The sequence below is a fragment of the Prionailurus bengalensis genome, chromosome C2 (genome assembly GCF_016509475.1).
Source record: "Prionailurus bengalensis isolate Pbe53 chromosome C2, Fcat_Pben_1.1_paternal_pri, whole genome shotgun sequence".
Lineage (NCBI taxonomy): Eukaryota > Metazoa > Chordata > Mammalia > Carnivora > Felidae > Prionailurus > Prionailurus bengalensis.
The window spans coordinates 40,859,480-40,876,782 of NC_057350.1; the positions used below are offsets into that span (position 1 = coordinate 40,859,480).

A 17,303-nucleotide genomic window follows, 5' to 3' on the forward strand; every position below is an offset into this window, starting at 1 on the left:
TTTAGTTCTTTTTCTGAGGCTCTGTCTTGTTCTTTCATTTGGAGCATATTCCTCTGTCCCCATTTGCTTGACTTTCTGTGTTTATTTCTGTGAATTAGGTGGAACAGCTACTTCTCCTAAACTTGAAGGAATGATCCTGTGTATGGTTATCCCCTGTGTGGATTGTGTGTGCCTGACGACTTTGGCTAGCTGGCTAGAGCTGTAGCTGTCATAGGCTGAATGTCCTGGGACTCCCTGTGCTGGGGCCATGCTGGTGGGACAGCCACAGCTGAAGTAGGTGTAGGCTGGGCTGCTCCTGGGGTTTTCTGCACAGAGGGCACACTGGCAGGACAGCTGAAGCTGAAGTGGGTACGAGGTGGTCTCAGGGCTCTCTTGTGTTGTGGGTGATAGCAGAAGCTAAAGTGGGTGCAGGCTGAGGCATCCTGGGGCATTCTGTGTGGGGTGCCCTTTTCGGGCAGCTGGAGCAGAAGCAGGTGTGGACCACAGTGTCCTGGCAAGTTGTCTGGAGCTGAAGTGGTGTGGGTCTGGAGCGTTCCAGGGTGCTTTGTGCCTGTGTTACCTTGTCAAGTAGTCTTGAGCTACAGTGAACACTGACAAGGGTGACCCAGTATGCACTGTACTGGGCCTCCTTAGTGAGACAGCTGGGGCTGGTATGGGTAGAGGACCAGGGCTCGTTGAGGTGGTAGGGTGTCTGGACCATGCTCCTGTCCATGCTGTCAAGGTGGATGGGGAATGTGTAAACTGTGGTGCTTGACAGCCCCACTGACCTAGAGAAAGTTCCAGCAGTCTCCCTGCCATTTGGCAGAGTTCTAGGGCTAGATCCTTTATATTCTAGTTGCCCTTTTAAACTGCAACTTTTTTTTCTGTACCTCAGAGCAGATGAATCTGCTCATAGTCCCTTATTACTGTCCCTCCCCACTGCAGTTTACAGGGGTGAGAGTGGGGATTCCCTATTACCGTGTCTCCGTCTTTCTTGCCATTCTCTATGTGGTCGCTCTTACTTTTGTTGTTCAGCTGTTCAGTCAGTCCTCAGTTCTTCAGGAGGAATTGCTCTCTGTGTAGGTGCAGATTTGTTGTGTCCCTGGAGGAGGTGAGTTCAGGGTCTGCCTACGTCGGCATCTTGGACCTAAATTCTTAAAAATATTTAAAAGAATACCTAGAAGATGAATTTAATGATAAACTTATTTAATATTATTATTTTATAGATTAAAATCTTCAGACTCAGAGATAGAGTCAAATAGCTAATTAGTAGCAGAGCTCGGTCTAGAAATTAGTGGACTTATCTTCCAGGGAAGTATATTTTTATTTAGATTATGCAAATTCCTATTAAAAAGTTTACCATGTAAATTGGAATTTCAAAGAGAGGAGGGGATCAGGAGGCAGTGGTAAGACAATTTTAAATAGTTTTTAAAGAGTTATCATTTCTTGATATGTAGTTATTCTGAAATGTAATCATGACTGTTAAAGTAGATCTTTTCCTATGCCTAAAGGAATGTTCTGACTTTGACTATATTAAGCCAACAGAGTATCTTTAGCCTCTTCATTTTAATATACTCATAAGTAAACTGAAATCCCAAGTACAAACAAACAAACAAACAAACAAACAAAAAAATGCTTTCTTCTTTTGGCTAACCATTTTACTATTTAGGGAGGGATCTTAAAAATAGAAGAGTGCCTATCTTTCCTGCCCCCACCCACTGGCACCTTCTAAGAATAGAAGCTGGGTGTGTGACTCCCAGCTGCCTAACTGGAAAGGAATCTTCAGCCTGTTCCTTTGTCTGTCCTTCTGAGTGGGCGGGGTACTGATTACCTGCTCTCTTATTTCTTCTACCTCTCCTCAATATTTCTGAATGCTGGGGTCCTTTTCTCTTACTTCTAAAAGTTGATTTTCACCATAACTTGAAGAGCAGGATTCTTTCATGCCTCCAAGGTCTGTGTTGTCTGTTTCATTTTGGCTTTCCCTATGAACCAGCTTACCTCATCTCCCCCATCTCTGTGGACAGAACCTGATCCATAGTCCACTTTTGTTCTATCTGAAGAGTAGAGCAAGCAACCAACCCCATTTCTCTGCCATTGCTAACAATAACAAGTAGTAGTAATAATAACAGCAGCTACTAATATCTTCTGAGTGCTTCCTATAGTCTGTATTTCATATATACATTCCCATGTAAATAATGCCATGTAAATAATGAAGTAATGAAGTAAATAATGAAGCTACGATTCAAACCCAGGCAGCCTGACTCACAGCCTCTATTAAATATTACTTACTATAAATAGATCAAACATAAAAAAAATGTATGTTGTAAAGGTGGCTGTAGACCCTGTTATAGCCTACATTCTCTGCAGCCTGTTACTTGATTTTATTAGTAGCTAGCTACCTGGGAAATGTGTTTGTGTACCATATAGGAGCTATGTTTTCTAAAGGACTTCTATTTGAGAAGAAAATGTAAGCTTCATCAACACTATTTGCTCATGAGCAAAGAAGACTAATGTGGGTTTTCAGAGCATTTTGTTTTCCTTCAAAATCTAAAGTACAAGTAAAACCTGATACCCCTTTTATAAATTCAGTCAAAATGGAGCTTCATAATCATATCCTGAGATTTCTGCTTTGCCTACTTTTACAAAGCTAAAATCCATACTGGCAGCCCTTTCCTGGCAAATTTATTAGAATCTTGGGATTACATTTTGTTCATCAAGTTTCATCCTGAATTAACAGAAACAAAGGGAAATGAGATCTCTCTCTTCAAAAAAGAAAAATAATAATAGTGTACCCTAAGGATGTCTATTAGGAGTCTCAATTTATTTTTTGGAGCAAGTTGGAGAATATATACATTTCTAATATGTTAAACATTGATCTGTGTAATAATGAGAGCAATGAATACTCTCCCCTAATTTCCAACTATCATTTTTTATTTTTTGTCTTTAAATCTGTTGCAGAGATCTGCCAGGTCTTCTTAAACACAGTAATCTGCTTGCCTTCTATCTCATCCCTTTGTTTATAAAATACCCCTTATTTAGAATGTCCACCATCATCTTATACATCATTCTGGGTCTGCAATTTCCCTTAATAGATTTCCTCAAGAGGCTCCCTCTAAATGCTCTTAGCATTTAGGAAGACATTTTTTTTTTTTTTACCACTTTATTAACTAGCAAATATTTGTTGAATAAATCTCACTGGTTGGTACTATTAAGATTATAAAGATAAGGAAAGAATAAAGGAAGTTAGTGATTTATGAAACATCAGTATATACCAGACATTTCACCTAGGTGTTTTCACTTAACTGTCCATTATTTTTATGTCTAAGAAAACTGGATAAAAGAGATAAAAGCCACCTAGCTGGTAATAAAATGGAGTTAGAATTTATACTAGTCAATTTGCAAGTGATAGCATCTTATGTCTAATTAGTTTAGGAAAAAGTTAGTGCACATGGAAAAAATACTGGGTCATGACAAAAAAAGGGGAAGGATAGAATAGGTCCCCAAAGATAACTGCTTCCAGGGACACTGATTTTTCTGCCAGTTGACTTCATTCTCTCCTGTTGCAGACCGGAAGGAATGTCAACAGTCTCCAGCCTTCATAGTTTAGAGTTGAGAACATTCCAGGGACTCTGACCGGCCTGACTGGGGTCAGTTTCCTATAATTAATATCGTAAGGAGGGTGAGGACGGTCACATAGTTCAAATGGTTACTGGGGTTCCAACCTTGTGTAGTAGGTTATTTCCAGAAAAAGATGGCTCACTGTGAACTGGGTAATATCACACCATTTAGTATAGAATGCCCTAATGAGAAATCTCTTATTCCCAGTCTCATGTTTTTGCCACTACCTCCACTATACAATGTGTCACTGAAATTAACAATGGGGATTAACAACAGTTGGGGGAACAGGCCCCATAAAATATCAACAAGGAAATACATGAAAGGCATGAAACCAACAAGAGGGATGGATCTATTCTGAGGTAGTTATCACTTTAGATTGGGGTATTCGTGAAGGCGTTCACGAAGAAGGGGTATTTGATAATGGACTCTGAAAGATAAGCTCATCTTAGAAATGAGGTACTTTCTGAGTACAGCAATTAGCATAAAAAAATGAGAATAAACAAAGCACATTAACTAACCTTGAAGAGTGCCCAGGATTATAATCCTATCCTGACTCCAAAACCCACATTTCTGTTGCTGTTAATACTATGTGACATATGGAATAAGCACTGAATGAAATTATTTGAAAGTCTGGAAACAGAGCAGTTTAGCAGCTGTAGAAGTGCATATGTAAAATTAGAGGGCCTAAGGTGGTAGCACTGAGAAAGAATGGTATGGCTATGGGCAAAAATATAATTAGAATACAAAGGCTGTGGAAAATAAATAGATTAGAACCAAACAGGTTCGAGGAATGTTTAGTGTCATTGACTGACCTAGCAAAAGATAATCAATTTTGCAGGAGTATTATTCATTCTAAGTGGGTTATGGTGATAGAAAGCAATCTAAATTGAAACACCCAGAAATGGAAATTGGGAAAGAAGTCAGAGCTACAGATTTGGGAGCAAAGTGTGAAACCTGGTGAGCTTTTATATGCAAAAAAAGTGGGGTTGTGAACTGAAACTTATTAACACCCATACAGCTAGAAGAAGATGGAATTAGAATTTTGGTTTTACTACTGTGTTGCTTGCCATTATTTTCTGTTTTGTGCTTTCTGTATTGTCTCTCTAAGTAGACTATGTACACCTTCACGATAGTAGTCAAGCTCCTTAGACTTAATAGCTGCATGTGCTGGGCTCAAAGTACATGCTCAGTAAATCACTTAAAAAAAAAAAAAAAACAAACAAAACCATTTTCATCAATTATCTTAATACTTTTTAGATTATGATGCTTTATGTAACTTGACACCCTTTAAAGAATTCTAATTTACTAGAATGGGATACCTAAACATATCAATTATATGTTGATTTCCTTTGCCTCAAGACCCACTGCTCCTCCTTTGTCCATCTAATAACCTTGGCCACATCTGAGAAACCAATCTACCTGTGAAATGCTTTAAATGGACCATAGCTTTTCTGTTTAAAAATACTACATCTTAAGGAAGAATAGATGATCTTAAACATAAAATTTCAGAATCAGTACTACAGTGTCTTACGCTTTAAACCTATACCACAACAGGTATCTTAATAGATTGAAAATGAAAAACATGGACATATCTTTATAGAAAGTATACAAAATTGATTTCTAAATTTACAAGTAAAGTATTAATTAAAGGTCAAAGTTTATTTTTTTAAAGTAATATCATTGATATAGGTACACCGGGATTAGAATTTGTTATCATGTACTAGAGGTGCCTTGGGTTTGTCAGCATATGATTGGAATTCATTCCTTATCACTGAAGATTACAATTTCTGATCTCTCTTTTTGTCCCATACAGGTAGCAGAAGTAGCTGGAGGTTAACATAATATCCATTTATGCCCATTTTGTGTCCATCGCAGCCAGGGTACTATAGAATCAGCAAAAGATAGCTAATGCCTGTATTTGAATAAACTCTATTTTTAATATTTCTCTTTTTTTTTTCTCATTTACAGGGAGTTGATTTTCATATGGAGTAAACTCCAGCTTAAGTCTAATCCTTCAAAGCAAGTTTTTGTAGATCAATGCTACCAGCTTTTAAGAACAGCAACTAATGTGAGAGTCATATTTCCTTTCATGAAAATCATTAAAGATGAGGTAAATAGGATATATTTATCCCTTAATTTTAAATGAAATGTAAATGACAGTTCACCGAAACTTGAATCTTTTATGATAAAATGTTTCTGAAGAGAAGGAGGATTCAAAGGCCACATATCATATCCTTCCCTTTCCCCAACTGCAATCTCCCAACATGGTACTAAGCATTTACGTAAGTGAAAATAACTGAAAAAAGACCGAAAAACTGCCAATTTACTGTTACTTAAAATTTAATATGGGAACAACTGCTTCGATAAGAAGTAATTATCTCTTTTCTTTAAAAGTGTCACTTTTAACATTATCCTAACTCCTGTTTGTAGAATCTTAACTTATTTGCAAATGAACTTTGTATATACATAGGTCACTTTCACAGAAAAATACAGTTCATAATTTTAAGTCTGGTATTAAGGTGAAAAGGAACAATGAATTCTGAAGCATTTTTGAAATCTGACAAATTTTTCAAGTATTTATTTGAAGTAACAGTAAAATTCATTACCTGTTTTTAAGAATAGTTCTGAAGTAAGTTTTTCATGGTCACTTAAAAGTGAATACAGTTCTGTGTAAGACTCTTACATAGGCATGAAACTGGATCCTGCAAATGCTTTAACTTTTTCCCCTCAAATATTAACAGAACCTTGAATACCAAGATAGGAAAGATAAAGCTACCCTACATTTTAGGTAGCTCCATTTGGCTGAATCTTTATGTGGGTTATTTTTAAATATATAAGGAACATCCAATAAATAATGTATTTTAATATTTCTTATAAATTTATCCATTTTTCACACTAATTATCATGTCATTCATTAGATGTATGACCGTGTAGTGATTATATTCCCATGATATAAAGTTAGCAGCATTATATTCAGAGAGCTTTGTAAATTTCCGATTTTATTTTACTAACTGCATTCATAGCTTCATTATTAAACAGTGAAATGTCATTCAGATGCATTGTTGGGGCACCTGGGTGGCTCAGTCTGTTAGGCATCCAGCTTTGGCTCAGGTCATGATTTCGCTGTTCATGAATTTAAGCCCCATTATCAGGTTCTGTGCTGACAGTTCAGAGCTCAGAGCCTGGAGCCTGCTTCAGATTCTGCGTTGCCCTCTCTCTCTGCCCCTCCCCCACTTGCCCTCTCTCTCTCCCTCTCTCAAAAATAAACATTTAAAAAAAAATGCATTGTCAAAGTTAATCTCTACCCCCATCAAAAAGGGAAAGAAAACCAAACAAGCTATGTTTTAAAATCCTTCCAATATTTCTTTATTTTTATTTTTATTTATTTAAAAAATTTTTTTTGGAGAGAGAGAGACAGAGTGTGAACACAGGAGGGGCAGAGTGAGAGGTAGACAACAGAGTCTGAAGCAGGCTCCAGGCTCTGAGCTGTCAGCACAGAGCCCAATGCGGGCCTTGACCCACGAACTGTGAGATCATGACCTGAGCTGAAGTTGGACACTTAACTGACTGAGCCACCCAGGCACCCTCCTTCTCAATATTTAAATTGCACCAGAATCACCAGTAAAACTTTTTTTGTTAATTTTTTTTTAATGTTTATTTATTTTTGAGAGAGACAGAGACAGAATGTGAGTGGGTTAGGGGCAGAGAGAGAGGGAGACACAGAATCCGAAGCAGGCTTCAGGCTCTGAGCTGTCAGCACAGAGCCTGATGTGGGGCTCGAACTCACAAACCGTGAGATCATGACCTGAGCTAAAGTTGGATGCTCAACCAACTGAGCCACCCAGGCGCCCCAGTAAAACTTTTTAAAAAATAAAAATGTATCCATATATATACATAGGATTCTTATTTGCACCGAATTTGAGTTTTGTTATGCAAAGTTTACAATGTAGGTGATGTTCAGTCAGTTGTCATAAAGCTTTCTTATTTTCACATGTCTACTCAACATGAGAATATAGAAGGAAAAATTCAAAGATGAAATAAATATTAAAAATGTGCTTAACTGTGTATACTCTACTAAAAACATCTTTAATGATGGAATAAATCATATACGTGCTTTAGCGCTCTGAAAAGAAGCAAAAAGAATGCCGTGTGAATTCAGAAGAATGAGACCTTACAAATGGCTTATCTGAAAAGGCTCACAGAGGAAGATGCTTTAAGCTGGGTTTTAAACGATAGAGGAGGAGAACACTAACATGTAAAGGATTTTGCAGTTTACAGAGCACTTTTGCCTCACTACATCAATTGTTTTTCCCACAAGTGTCCATTAGCATTAATATGGTAGGAGAAAAACATGAGGAAGTGTGTGGGAGATGAAACTAGTCAGAGACTGCCTGAAGTTGTAGGGCTGGTGGGTGGTGGTTGTTGGAAATACTTAAGGGACTTGCATGCCGCACTGAAAGTTGGAACTTCAGTCCATAAATATACTGGGATTGTTGAAGGATTTCAGGTAAGGAAGTATCCTGTTGCATTTTGTGATGATTTTGAATTTTTTTTAAAGTTTTATTCTTTTTAATTTTTTTAAATGTTTATTTTTAAGACAGTGAGTGAGCACAAACTGGGGAGGGACAAAGAAAGAGGGGGAGAGAGGATCTGAAGAGGGTTCTGCGCTGACAGCAGCAAGCCTGATATGGGACTTGAACTTATGAACATGAGATCATTACCTGAGCTGAAGTTGGATACTCAACTGACTAAGCCACTCAGGTGCCCTATGATCTTAAAAATTTTAGACTTGGGCAGCTGGATACATGATAACTTCATGAGTTAAGACAGAGGATATAGATAGAACTTAGGAGAGAGAGAAGGAATTCTGTTTTGAAGCAGTGAATTTTGAATTTACTATATCTGGAAAATCTAGGTGGAAATATCTAATTGTGATAGATACGAAGAAATAAAAAATTTGAGTTCAGAAAAGGATTCCAAGCTGAAATGATGGATTTACATAGGAGAAAGCTAATGTCAGTAGGATAGATCCAATCCCATTCATATTTGCAAACATTTATTTAAAGGTCAACGTATTATGCCAACTTCTATGTTAACGACAGGAGGATATAAAAAATGAGATACTGTCCCTGTGATTTAAGAATCCAAAGTCAGGGCATAGGGGCATATACAGTTACAAAACAATATATATGTACTTTTTATAAATAAGTATAAACTATTCTCAGTGGAAAGAAGAGGGATGTTTAACTCTACTCCAGGGCTGGGGCCAGAATATGAATGGGGAGAAAAACTTTCAGAGTAAAATTGACTCTCAAAAAATGAACAGGAAATGGGTAGAAATTTACTACCTAGATAACATGGGATTATAACATGCAAAGTTAAGGTCTGTCTGTGGAAGTGTAAGTAAGTAGTCAGGCAGGTCTACAAAGCACATAAAGGACTAAGAAGACATGAGGCTGGCAAGGTAGTGTTCCTCCCTGTCATCTACATATGCAGGCAGCGCACGTGCATGTGAGCACACACACATACACACACACACACACACACACACACACGCACAATCTTAAAGACATATTATCATTGTATCTTTTTTCTATTCAAACAAGTATTTAGATCATTTCTGATCACTAGAGGCATCATTTATAATTTGAGTTAAGGTGGACACATAACAAATTCCCAAGTTCAGTTACCTTTGAGTCATCAGTAAAAGTTTCAAAGCTTGATAATTTTCAGATAACTTCCAAGTAGGTTCATTATTTTGATTTTTATTAGATTTGGAAAGACTGTAATTGCCCTGCTCATGTGGGCCCCACTTTTCCTCTTACTTGGATAAATAATATTATTTAATAAGATAAGTAATGTTTTTAGTGCAGGTTTATGAATGTCTGTAAGCAGTCTTTTTTTTTTAAATCTAGCTCTTTTTAAACATCAAAATTTGTAAATGCTTTAAACATTTATTTAATTTAAGCATTATTCAATTTAACCCTTCTACCTTAGAATGTAAGATTGGTACCTAAAATAAATGGGGGGCTAGATTTGTAAGAAACCTTAATCACCATAAGGTTATGAAGCATTTTTTATCGATTAGTAGGGTTTGTCAAACTTAAAAACTAATTAAATTGGAAGCTAAAATGCTATCTCCTCCAGATTATTGTCAAGTTAAAGAAGAAAGATTTACTTCTATATTAAAGAAGAATTAAAATAAGGCTACCTGATGAGGAAAACTGCACATGTACCATAATGTGTTTATTTAGCTCTCATTTCAGAGTTATATTTAAAAAAATAAAACAATGTAAAAATGTTTTCTACAAAGGTATTTAGTAATATTTTTCCTCTTACAGGTTGAAGAAGATGGCTTACAAATCTGTGTCGAAATATGTGGTTGTGCCCTACAACTAGATCTTCATGATGATCCCAAAACTAAATGTTTAATATATAAAACAATTGCACATTTTTTGCCAAATGATTTGGAGATCCTCAGGATTTGTGCACTCTCAATATTTTTTCTCGAGCGCTCCCTGGAAGCTTACCATACTGTTGAAGAGCTTTACAAACGTCCAGATGAGGAATATAACGAAGGCACAAGTAGTGTTCAAAATCGAGTTCGTTTTGAATTACTTCCGATTTTGAAAAAGGGATTGTTTTTTGATCCTGAATTCTGGAACTTCGTAATGATTAAGAAAAACTGTGTAGCATTATTGAGTGATAAATCAGCAGTTAGATTTCTAAATGAAAGTACACTGGAAAATTCTACAGGTAATCTGAAAAAGGCAGTGGAACAGCAAGGTTTAGATGAAGGGCTTGACTCTCTTACCGATCAGAGCACTGGAGAGCCTGATCCTGATGATTTGTCTAGAGTGCAACCTAAGGGTCACATTAATACAAAGAAAAATCTTATGGCTCTTAATGTTTCCAAAGTAGATCACAATGTCCCAAGGCATCGGTGTATGTTATGTAACAAGGAATTTCTAGGCGGTCACATTGTAAGGCATGCCCAGGCTCATCAGAAAAAGGGCAGTTTTTCATGTGTGATATGTGGTAGGAAATTTAGAAACAAAGGACTTATGCAGAAGCATCTAAAGAATCATGTTAAGAAAATACAAAGACAGCAAATTGCTGCAGCTCAACAGGAGGATCAAGAAATCCCCGCTGTGGAAGAAATAAATTGTTCCGATGCTTTCATTTCGTTTGAGAATGGGAATTCTGATAATAAGGATTTGGAAGCAGACACAATTACTGCTTCCAGTGATGGAAACAAAGAGGTCATCCCTGCACATGTGGCTGAATTCATTGAAATTCCCGTAAGTGTATCCGAAGATGTAATTGAGAACATGATTGAAAATGGGAATCCTGATACTTCTTTAAATAATGTCTCAGAAACTTTGCCTGTATGTGAGGATGACTATGAGGAGGAAGAGGAGGAAGAAGGTGATTATGAAGAAGACGATTATGACCTGAATCAAGAAACTTCCGTACTTCATAAAATCAATGGAACTGTGTGCCATCCAAAAGAGATATATGCTACAGATCAAGAAGGGAACTTTAAGTGCCCTGCTCTTGGTTGTGTCAGGATATTTAAAAGAATCGGATTTCTAAATAAACATGCAAGGACTGTACATCCAACTGATTTAAATGTGCGGCAAACAGTAATGAAGTGGAGCAAAGGAAAATGCAAATTCTGTCAAAGGCAATTTGAAGATTCTCAACATTTTATAGATCACCTTAATAGACACAGCTACCCAAATGTGTACTTCTGTTTGCATTTTAATTGCAACGAGTCATTTAAGTTGCCATTCCAGCTTGCTCAGCACACAAAAAGTCACAGGATATTTCAAGCTCAGTGTAGTTTTCCAGAATGTCACGAGCTTTTTGAAGATCTTCCTCTGCTCTATGAACATGAAGCTCAGCACTATTTGAGTAAAACACCAGAATCCTCCGCACAACCAAGTGAAACAATTCTTTGGGATGTTCTTACAGACTCAAATCCTAATCATCAGGAAAAAGACTCATCTAGTAATGAGAAACAAACTCTCACTCTGCCAGTTTCTACTAGCAAATCAAGGAAAGATTCCATAGAACCAAAGACGTGTACAGAAAGTATGGAGAAGAAAACAGATGGTTTAGTTCAGAATGGAAATGAACATTCTGACGACACTGTTTCTGATATAAGCTTGATAGACCAAAAGATGCCTGACATAGAGCCAAATTCTGAAAGTAATTATAGTATTAGTGATTTAGTCAATGGACACAGTGGAACAGAGCAGACACCTTTAGTTTCGTCAGAGCCTGCTTTGAAAACTGATACAAATAGAATCAGGACAGAAAATGGTTCCATTTTACCCAGTGTTGTACCACAAGAACATAATACCCTGCCAGTATCTCAGGCACCTTCCAAACCAAATCTGACGAGTGAACATACTTCATATGGCTTAATTTTAACAAAGCCGTATGTCAGACCACTGCCTCCCAGTTACCTTGATGAACGGTACCTTAGTATGCCAAAACGCAGAAAATTTCTGACTGATAGAGTAGATGCCTGTTCTGATCAAGATAACGTTTGTAAAAAATCCGTGAAAAGATTAAGATGTGGCAAATGCCTGACCACCTACTGTAATGCAGAAGCACTTGAGGCTCACCTTGCACAAAAGAAATGTCAGACACTCTTTGGATTTGATTCAGATGATGAAAGTAAGTCTTCTATCTTCTTAGTAGGTGTTATCTGTAGAAACAGAAAATGCCATAGATCTTTATGAGGTTAAGAAAGTTAACATTTGCATAGTGCAGATTATAAAGCACCACTCCATATGTTATTTCTTTCAATCCATACCACTACTATGAAGGTGATATTACTATTCCTGTTTCATAGATCAAGCAACTGAAATTCACAAGTGAGTAATTTGCATAGGTACAGCCTATGAACTTGTGGAAGCCAGAACTTGTACATGGTTTTTCATGTTCTTTGATCATACTCTTCACTGTGTGTCCAAGACATTTTCTTCATTGCAGATTTCATGTAATAAAAATTTTAGAAATGAAGTAATTATGATGGAAATGTTTTTCATCTGCATGCCAGAATATAAACCAAGTGAAGCAGAGCTTCTATTATAGAAACAGAAGGGAAAAAGAACCAGAAAATAACTGAAAAAAATTGAGCAAAAGAAAAGCTTGCTTTTCTACTAATAATAATATTTTTCGAATGAGTAAGAGGTAAAATAGGAATCTAACTTAGAATTCCAGTTGAACTATAAAATTTGAATTAACAGACATGTTCTGTTTTACAGGTGCCTGATAAAAATGTTTCAGAATGATCTGTCGATCAAGCAGTAGTGTGAGAAAAGCACTGCAAGAAATTGCATCATCAGTTTGCTATTTTCCTGATGGCCTTAATTTTCAAGCGGTCTTGGATTTACTAAAGATAAAGACAAAGCACATTTTCTAGAATGAACTCAGAGAGGAGATGTGCTGGTTTAGACTCCAAAAGGGTTATTAAAAAACTCCCAAAGTACCAGTTATCCAGAAAACCACATTTTTTAAAAAGTTGATGACTATTAATGCAGCATGTTCAGTTTTACCTATGTGAGAAACATGTTCGGGCAACTAGTCAGAAAGGAAAACCAGCTATGGCCTTACAGAAAGGGAAAAGTTAACCAGTTATTAAAAAAAGGGGGGGGGGAGTGGGGGTGGTTTACAATAAACAGCTTAAAGTATTCTACAAAAGAAATTTGTTTTCTTGTCATGCATAATCAGATTATGTCCTCCCCTTCTCGTCAAACACGGTTTAAAGAACTATTGGTATTTGGTTTATTATAATTTAAAAACTGATACATGAAAATAAAATTTGATTTATCACCATGCTATCCATAAAAGATTGTAACTTGTTTCCAGATGATTGATTAGACAGGATAGAGTTCAATGAATGGCATGCCAGCACTGAAAATTAAACAAAAGAAAACAAAACACTTTGCTAATAAGCTCCACTTTCCATTTTGGTAATACCAATGAGTTGTATTTAAAGGCAGCAGTGTCAAATAGAAAAAGAACCATCAGTAACTTTGAGGAGAGATGGGAGGAATCTAAGACCATTAAAGGCTATCTAATTGAAGGAAAACACTGAATTGCAAATAACTCAATGTGAATAATGGTATAAGCACACTGGGATATTTCTATTTGTATATAGAGTAGTGTTAGGACATTGCTTGATGATTCATAGTAAGGTCCTTTTAGACATTAATGTGAGTTATCTAAGTACAGTCCTATAAAAATAACTGGCTGTAAAAAAAATATGTCAGCTAAAATCAGGTCAAGAATTCATTGGTTTTATTCAGTTAGGAGAGTTAATTCTAAAATAAGCCATACTACTCATGCTTTCTTATTTATTAGTGATGAATTTGGTCTGAATAGTAATTTTTATATATAAAAGGAAATATGTACACAAAAATTTGCACAGCAAGAACACAGTTAAGATATATTGATGCTTTTATTTTCCTTGATGACCAGTAATTTTCCTAAGGAAGATTTTAACTTACTAGTCAATGAATTGTTCAAACACAAAATGTTTTTTAAAATACCCTCTCAGATACGTTCCACTTGTACATTCTCTAAAAGAGGAAATTTAGTGATCTTTTACCTAGTAGTGTGTTAATCTATAGCAGGGATAAAATGAACAAAAATACAAAGGCAAATTCTTAAAAAATGGAGCTACTAATGTGCCATCGTCAACCAAATATTCCAGTTATTCAAACAGACACGTTTTTGTTCAAAGCAGATAATCTTGTCAGACCTTAGTATTATACCTTCTTTAATGAAGTCACTAAGGAAGGGGCATTTCTTCAAGGTAGCATCCAGACTTTATCAAGTTGGGATTTCCAGGCCATGAGGATTTTTAAAAATTCCCAATTTTATTATTTATTCATTCACTACTATGCAAGTGATAGTCACAAGTCCATTCCAATCAAATTTAAGTTTTTGTTTTGTTGTGTAGCCTACATTAGGCTGTGGGATTTACATTTAAATGACACATAAGTAAATGCAACTCAATCAGATTTTTAAATCCGTTAAGGTCAACTAAAAAAAAAAAATGTTTTCCGTATTTCCTAAAGCTAAAAATATACTTGAGTTCTATTTCAGTTCAATATAAAGTACATCATGTAATAAAAAGTCTGTTTGGACACTATTTGGACAGTGAGGTTTTTTTTTAATATAATTTCTGCTTTGTATATTTTCCAGAAGTTTAAAATTACAATTTAGCATTTTATCACATCTTTTAACTTTCACTTTTTATAAGTTGTGACTATTGACATAAATCCATGTCTGAAAATTGTTATTTTTATTCATTATGCAGTTCATATCAAGAGGTTTTAAACATATTCCACTTGTTAATTTTATTTTTAATTTGAGGTTTTATTTCTACTTTTGTGTTGCTAAGGGAAAACTATTTCTGAAACATTGAGATCAAATTGGCCTATAAATAATTAAATCAAGGAATGTTTTATAAAAATCTATTTGGCTATGCTGTTCTAAACCTCTTTATATAATCCTCAAATAATTGCTATTGAAAGAATGTGTACATTTCATCATGTATGTCTTATAAAGCATAAACTTACATCATTTTGCTTTTGTGGGGTGCATAAACTTCCAACAGTTCTCATTGGGGATTTGGAAGAAAAGGAAGCTTTCTTATTCCTCAGTTCTTCTCTTTTACTTTTCTACTTCTTCTATTTTGAGGATGTGTTTATCTTACATGGACCAAGTTTCAATCTTTTTTTTTTAAATAAAAATTTCCTTCAAAACATTAAATATTAACTTTCTGCTGTCTCAGTAAGGTCAAGAAAATAGCAAATCTGAATTTTTGCTGCTCAGATATTACAGAAAAGAGGGATCTCCGTGGACAAGGACACTGGTACTTTGGGCTCTAGCCATATCCATTTTTTTAAACCACCGATTATATGAGTAGATAACTTATAACACTGAACTTGTGATTCTTTTCAAATCACACTTGAAGGTTCAGCCGTACTCCTTTCATGTTTGGTTTAAACTGTTGTATGGATGAAAAACCTAAAAGGGATGATAGTGTTTATCTTTTAATTTATTTGGTACTGTAAAACACCTTTTCAGAATGCCTAAATGCTGCATATGCATTTTGGAATTGTTAATATGTGAAAGATATTACAGATTCAGCAAGAAAGGAAATTTGTGCTTCCTTGTTGAACATTAAATTATTTTACTTTGCATTTTATAAGAGTACAAATTAAAACTGAGCCATTGAACTGCAATAATTCAACAATAGCGTCTCATTTCAAGAAATTTTTTGTACTGTACATAGACTTGTTCAATAAAACATTGTCCTTGTTGGTAATGAAGTGTTCAGTTTTATGTAGCACATTGCTTCAAAAGGAATTAGGCTTAAGGTATATATTCAGTAAGAAATTTCTATTAGGTCTCCTAAGAGAGTAACTTAGTTAATATTACCGTATTCAGATGATTAATTAAAAAAAATTTAAAATAGAAAAGTCTAAAAGTTTACATAAAACCTTTTTAGACATTATTTTAACTTATGTCTACATGCAGGAATTACAAGTTGATAGAATGCTGGTTCCTCAAGTTATTTCAGGTACCCTTTGCAAACTTAGTAGGTGGACAAATTATCAGAACTCTTCAAATGAAAGACAGTGGATCGATTTATCTATGTTGGTAAATCTTCAAAGATGAAGAGCCTCTGGTGGAATTCCAAACAAAAAACCAAACACTGGGAAGTCACTTTGAAATAAGATGTAAATATGATGAAAATTACTTCCTAAAAAGCATTTCAGTGGGACAATGTGTAAACCAATTAATCTGTATCTAAAAGTGAGGTCCGTGAGCGTGAGGGCTCCTACTTTTCTGGTTGACTAACAAAGCAAAACCCCCTACACTCAGCTATAACTTGCAACAGGAAAAGAATGAGAGCTGAAGTAGAAAAAGCACCTGTTTGATGCGATGAGATACCAATGCAAATGAAAGGACAGTGTCAAATACAGTGGTTTGTACATATTACAAACATGCTTGGAAAAACACTGACAAAGCTATGGAAGCACTCTAGACCTGAGATCTAGAATTCTCAGCCTATGCTTTACGATCATGATTTTAGACTACTAAATGTATTGAGGAAGTATTTAGATAAAAAATATTGGGTTTATCTAATTTTTCTTGAGACTTGAGGAATTTTGGGAAGCAGTCAAATATTACTAAGTGTGCTTCCACGATAAACAAATGAGGTTGCCTTTCAGTGCATAATATAAATTCCATACCAATTTCAAGAGCGAACTGATAAAAGAGTCAGAAGTTTGGGCTACATATCAAGACGTCAAATGGAGGCAATCCAATATTACTTGGAGTAAAAACTAAAAATGAGAGGGAGGTCCAAGCCTTAACTTATGAGTGCTACACAAAGGAGAAGAAATGTCTTCTGTGTCACCAAATTATACTAGCTATTTTATATGTTATCTCTAATTAAAACAACCCATAGATATGAACTCTGCATTTCAGAAACCAAACCTCAGATATATTAACTAACTTGACTGAAGCCACAGGACAGGTGGGATTGAAAAATCAGAGGTGTCCTCCTAAAACCATAATGCCATGCAGTTTTCTCTACAAATGTGGGTGGATCTAATATATCCAAAGAGAGGATTAGACTTTCCTCAGGATCAGTGATTTCAGAGACAAAG

The 17,303-nt window shown here is 35.7% G+C and overlaps 1 protein-coding gene and 1 long non-coding RNA gene across 5 annotated transcripts in view; one reads left to right on the top strand and one right to left on the bottom strand.

Moving 5' to 3' along the window:
- Window positions 1-15,952, top strand: part of ZNF654 (zinc finger protein 654) — a 94,312-nt gene extending 78,360 nt beyond the window's left edge. For 2 of the 3 annotated variants that reach the window (XM_043593895.1, XM_043593897.1), the window contains 2 exons: window positions 5,566-5,707; window positions 9,939-15,952. In XM_043593895.1, coding sequence (XP_043449830.1) covers window positions 5,566-5,707; window positions 9,939-12,350 — 2,554 coding nt within the window. In that variant the 3' untranslated portion in view covers window positions 12,351-15,952. The remainder of the gene's footprint in view (window positions 1-5,565; window positions 5,708-9,938) is intronic. The other variant, XM_043593896.1, reaches the window with a different exon arrangement.
- LOC122491325 overlaps window positions 1-17,303 on the bottom strand; it is a 21,137-nt gene continuing 3,834 nt past the window's right edge. The window contains exons 3-4 of one of the 2 annotated variants that reach the window (XR_006299331.1): window positions 12,234-12,316; window positions 1-1,133 (exon numbers count right to left, since the gene is read on the bottom strand). This is a non-coding gene — a long non-coding RNA (uncharacterized LOC122491325). Of the gene's footprint in view, window positions 1,157-12,233; window positions 12,317-17,303 lie in introns of both variants that reach the window. The other variant, XR_006299332.1, reaches the window with a different exon arrangement.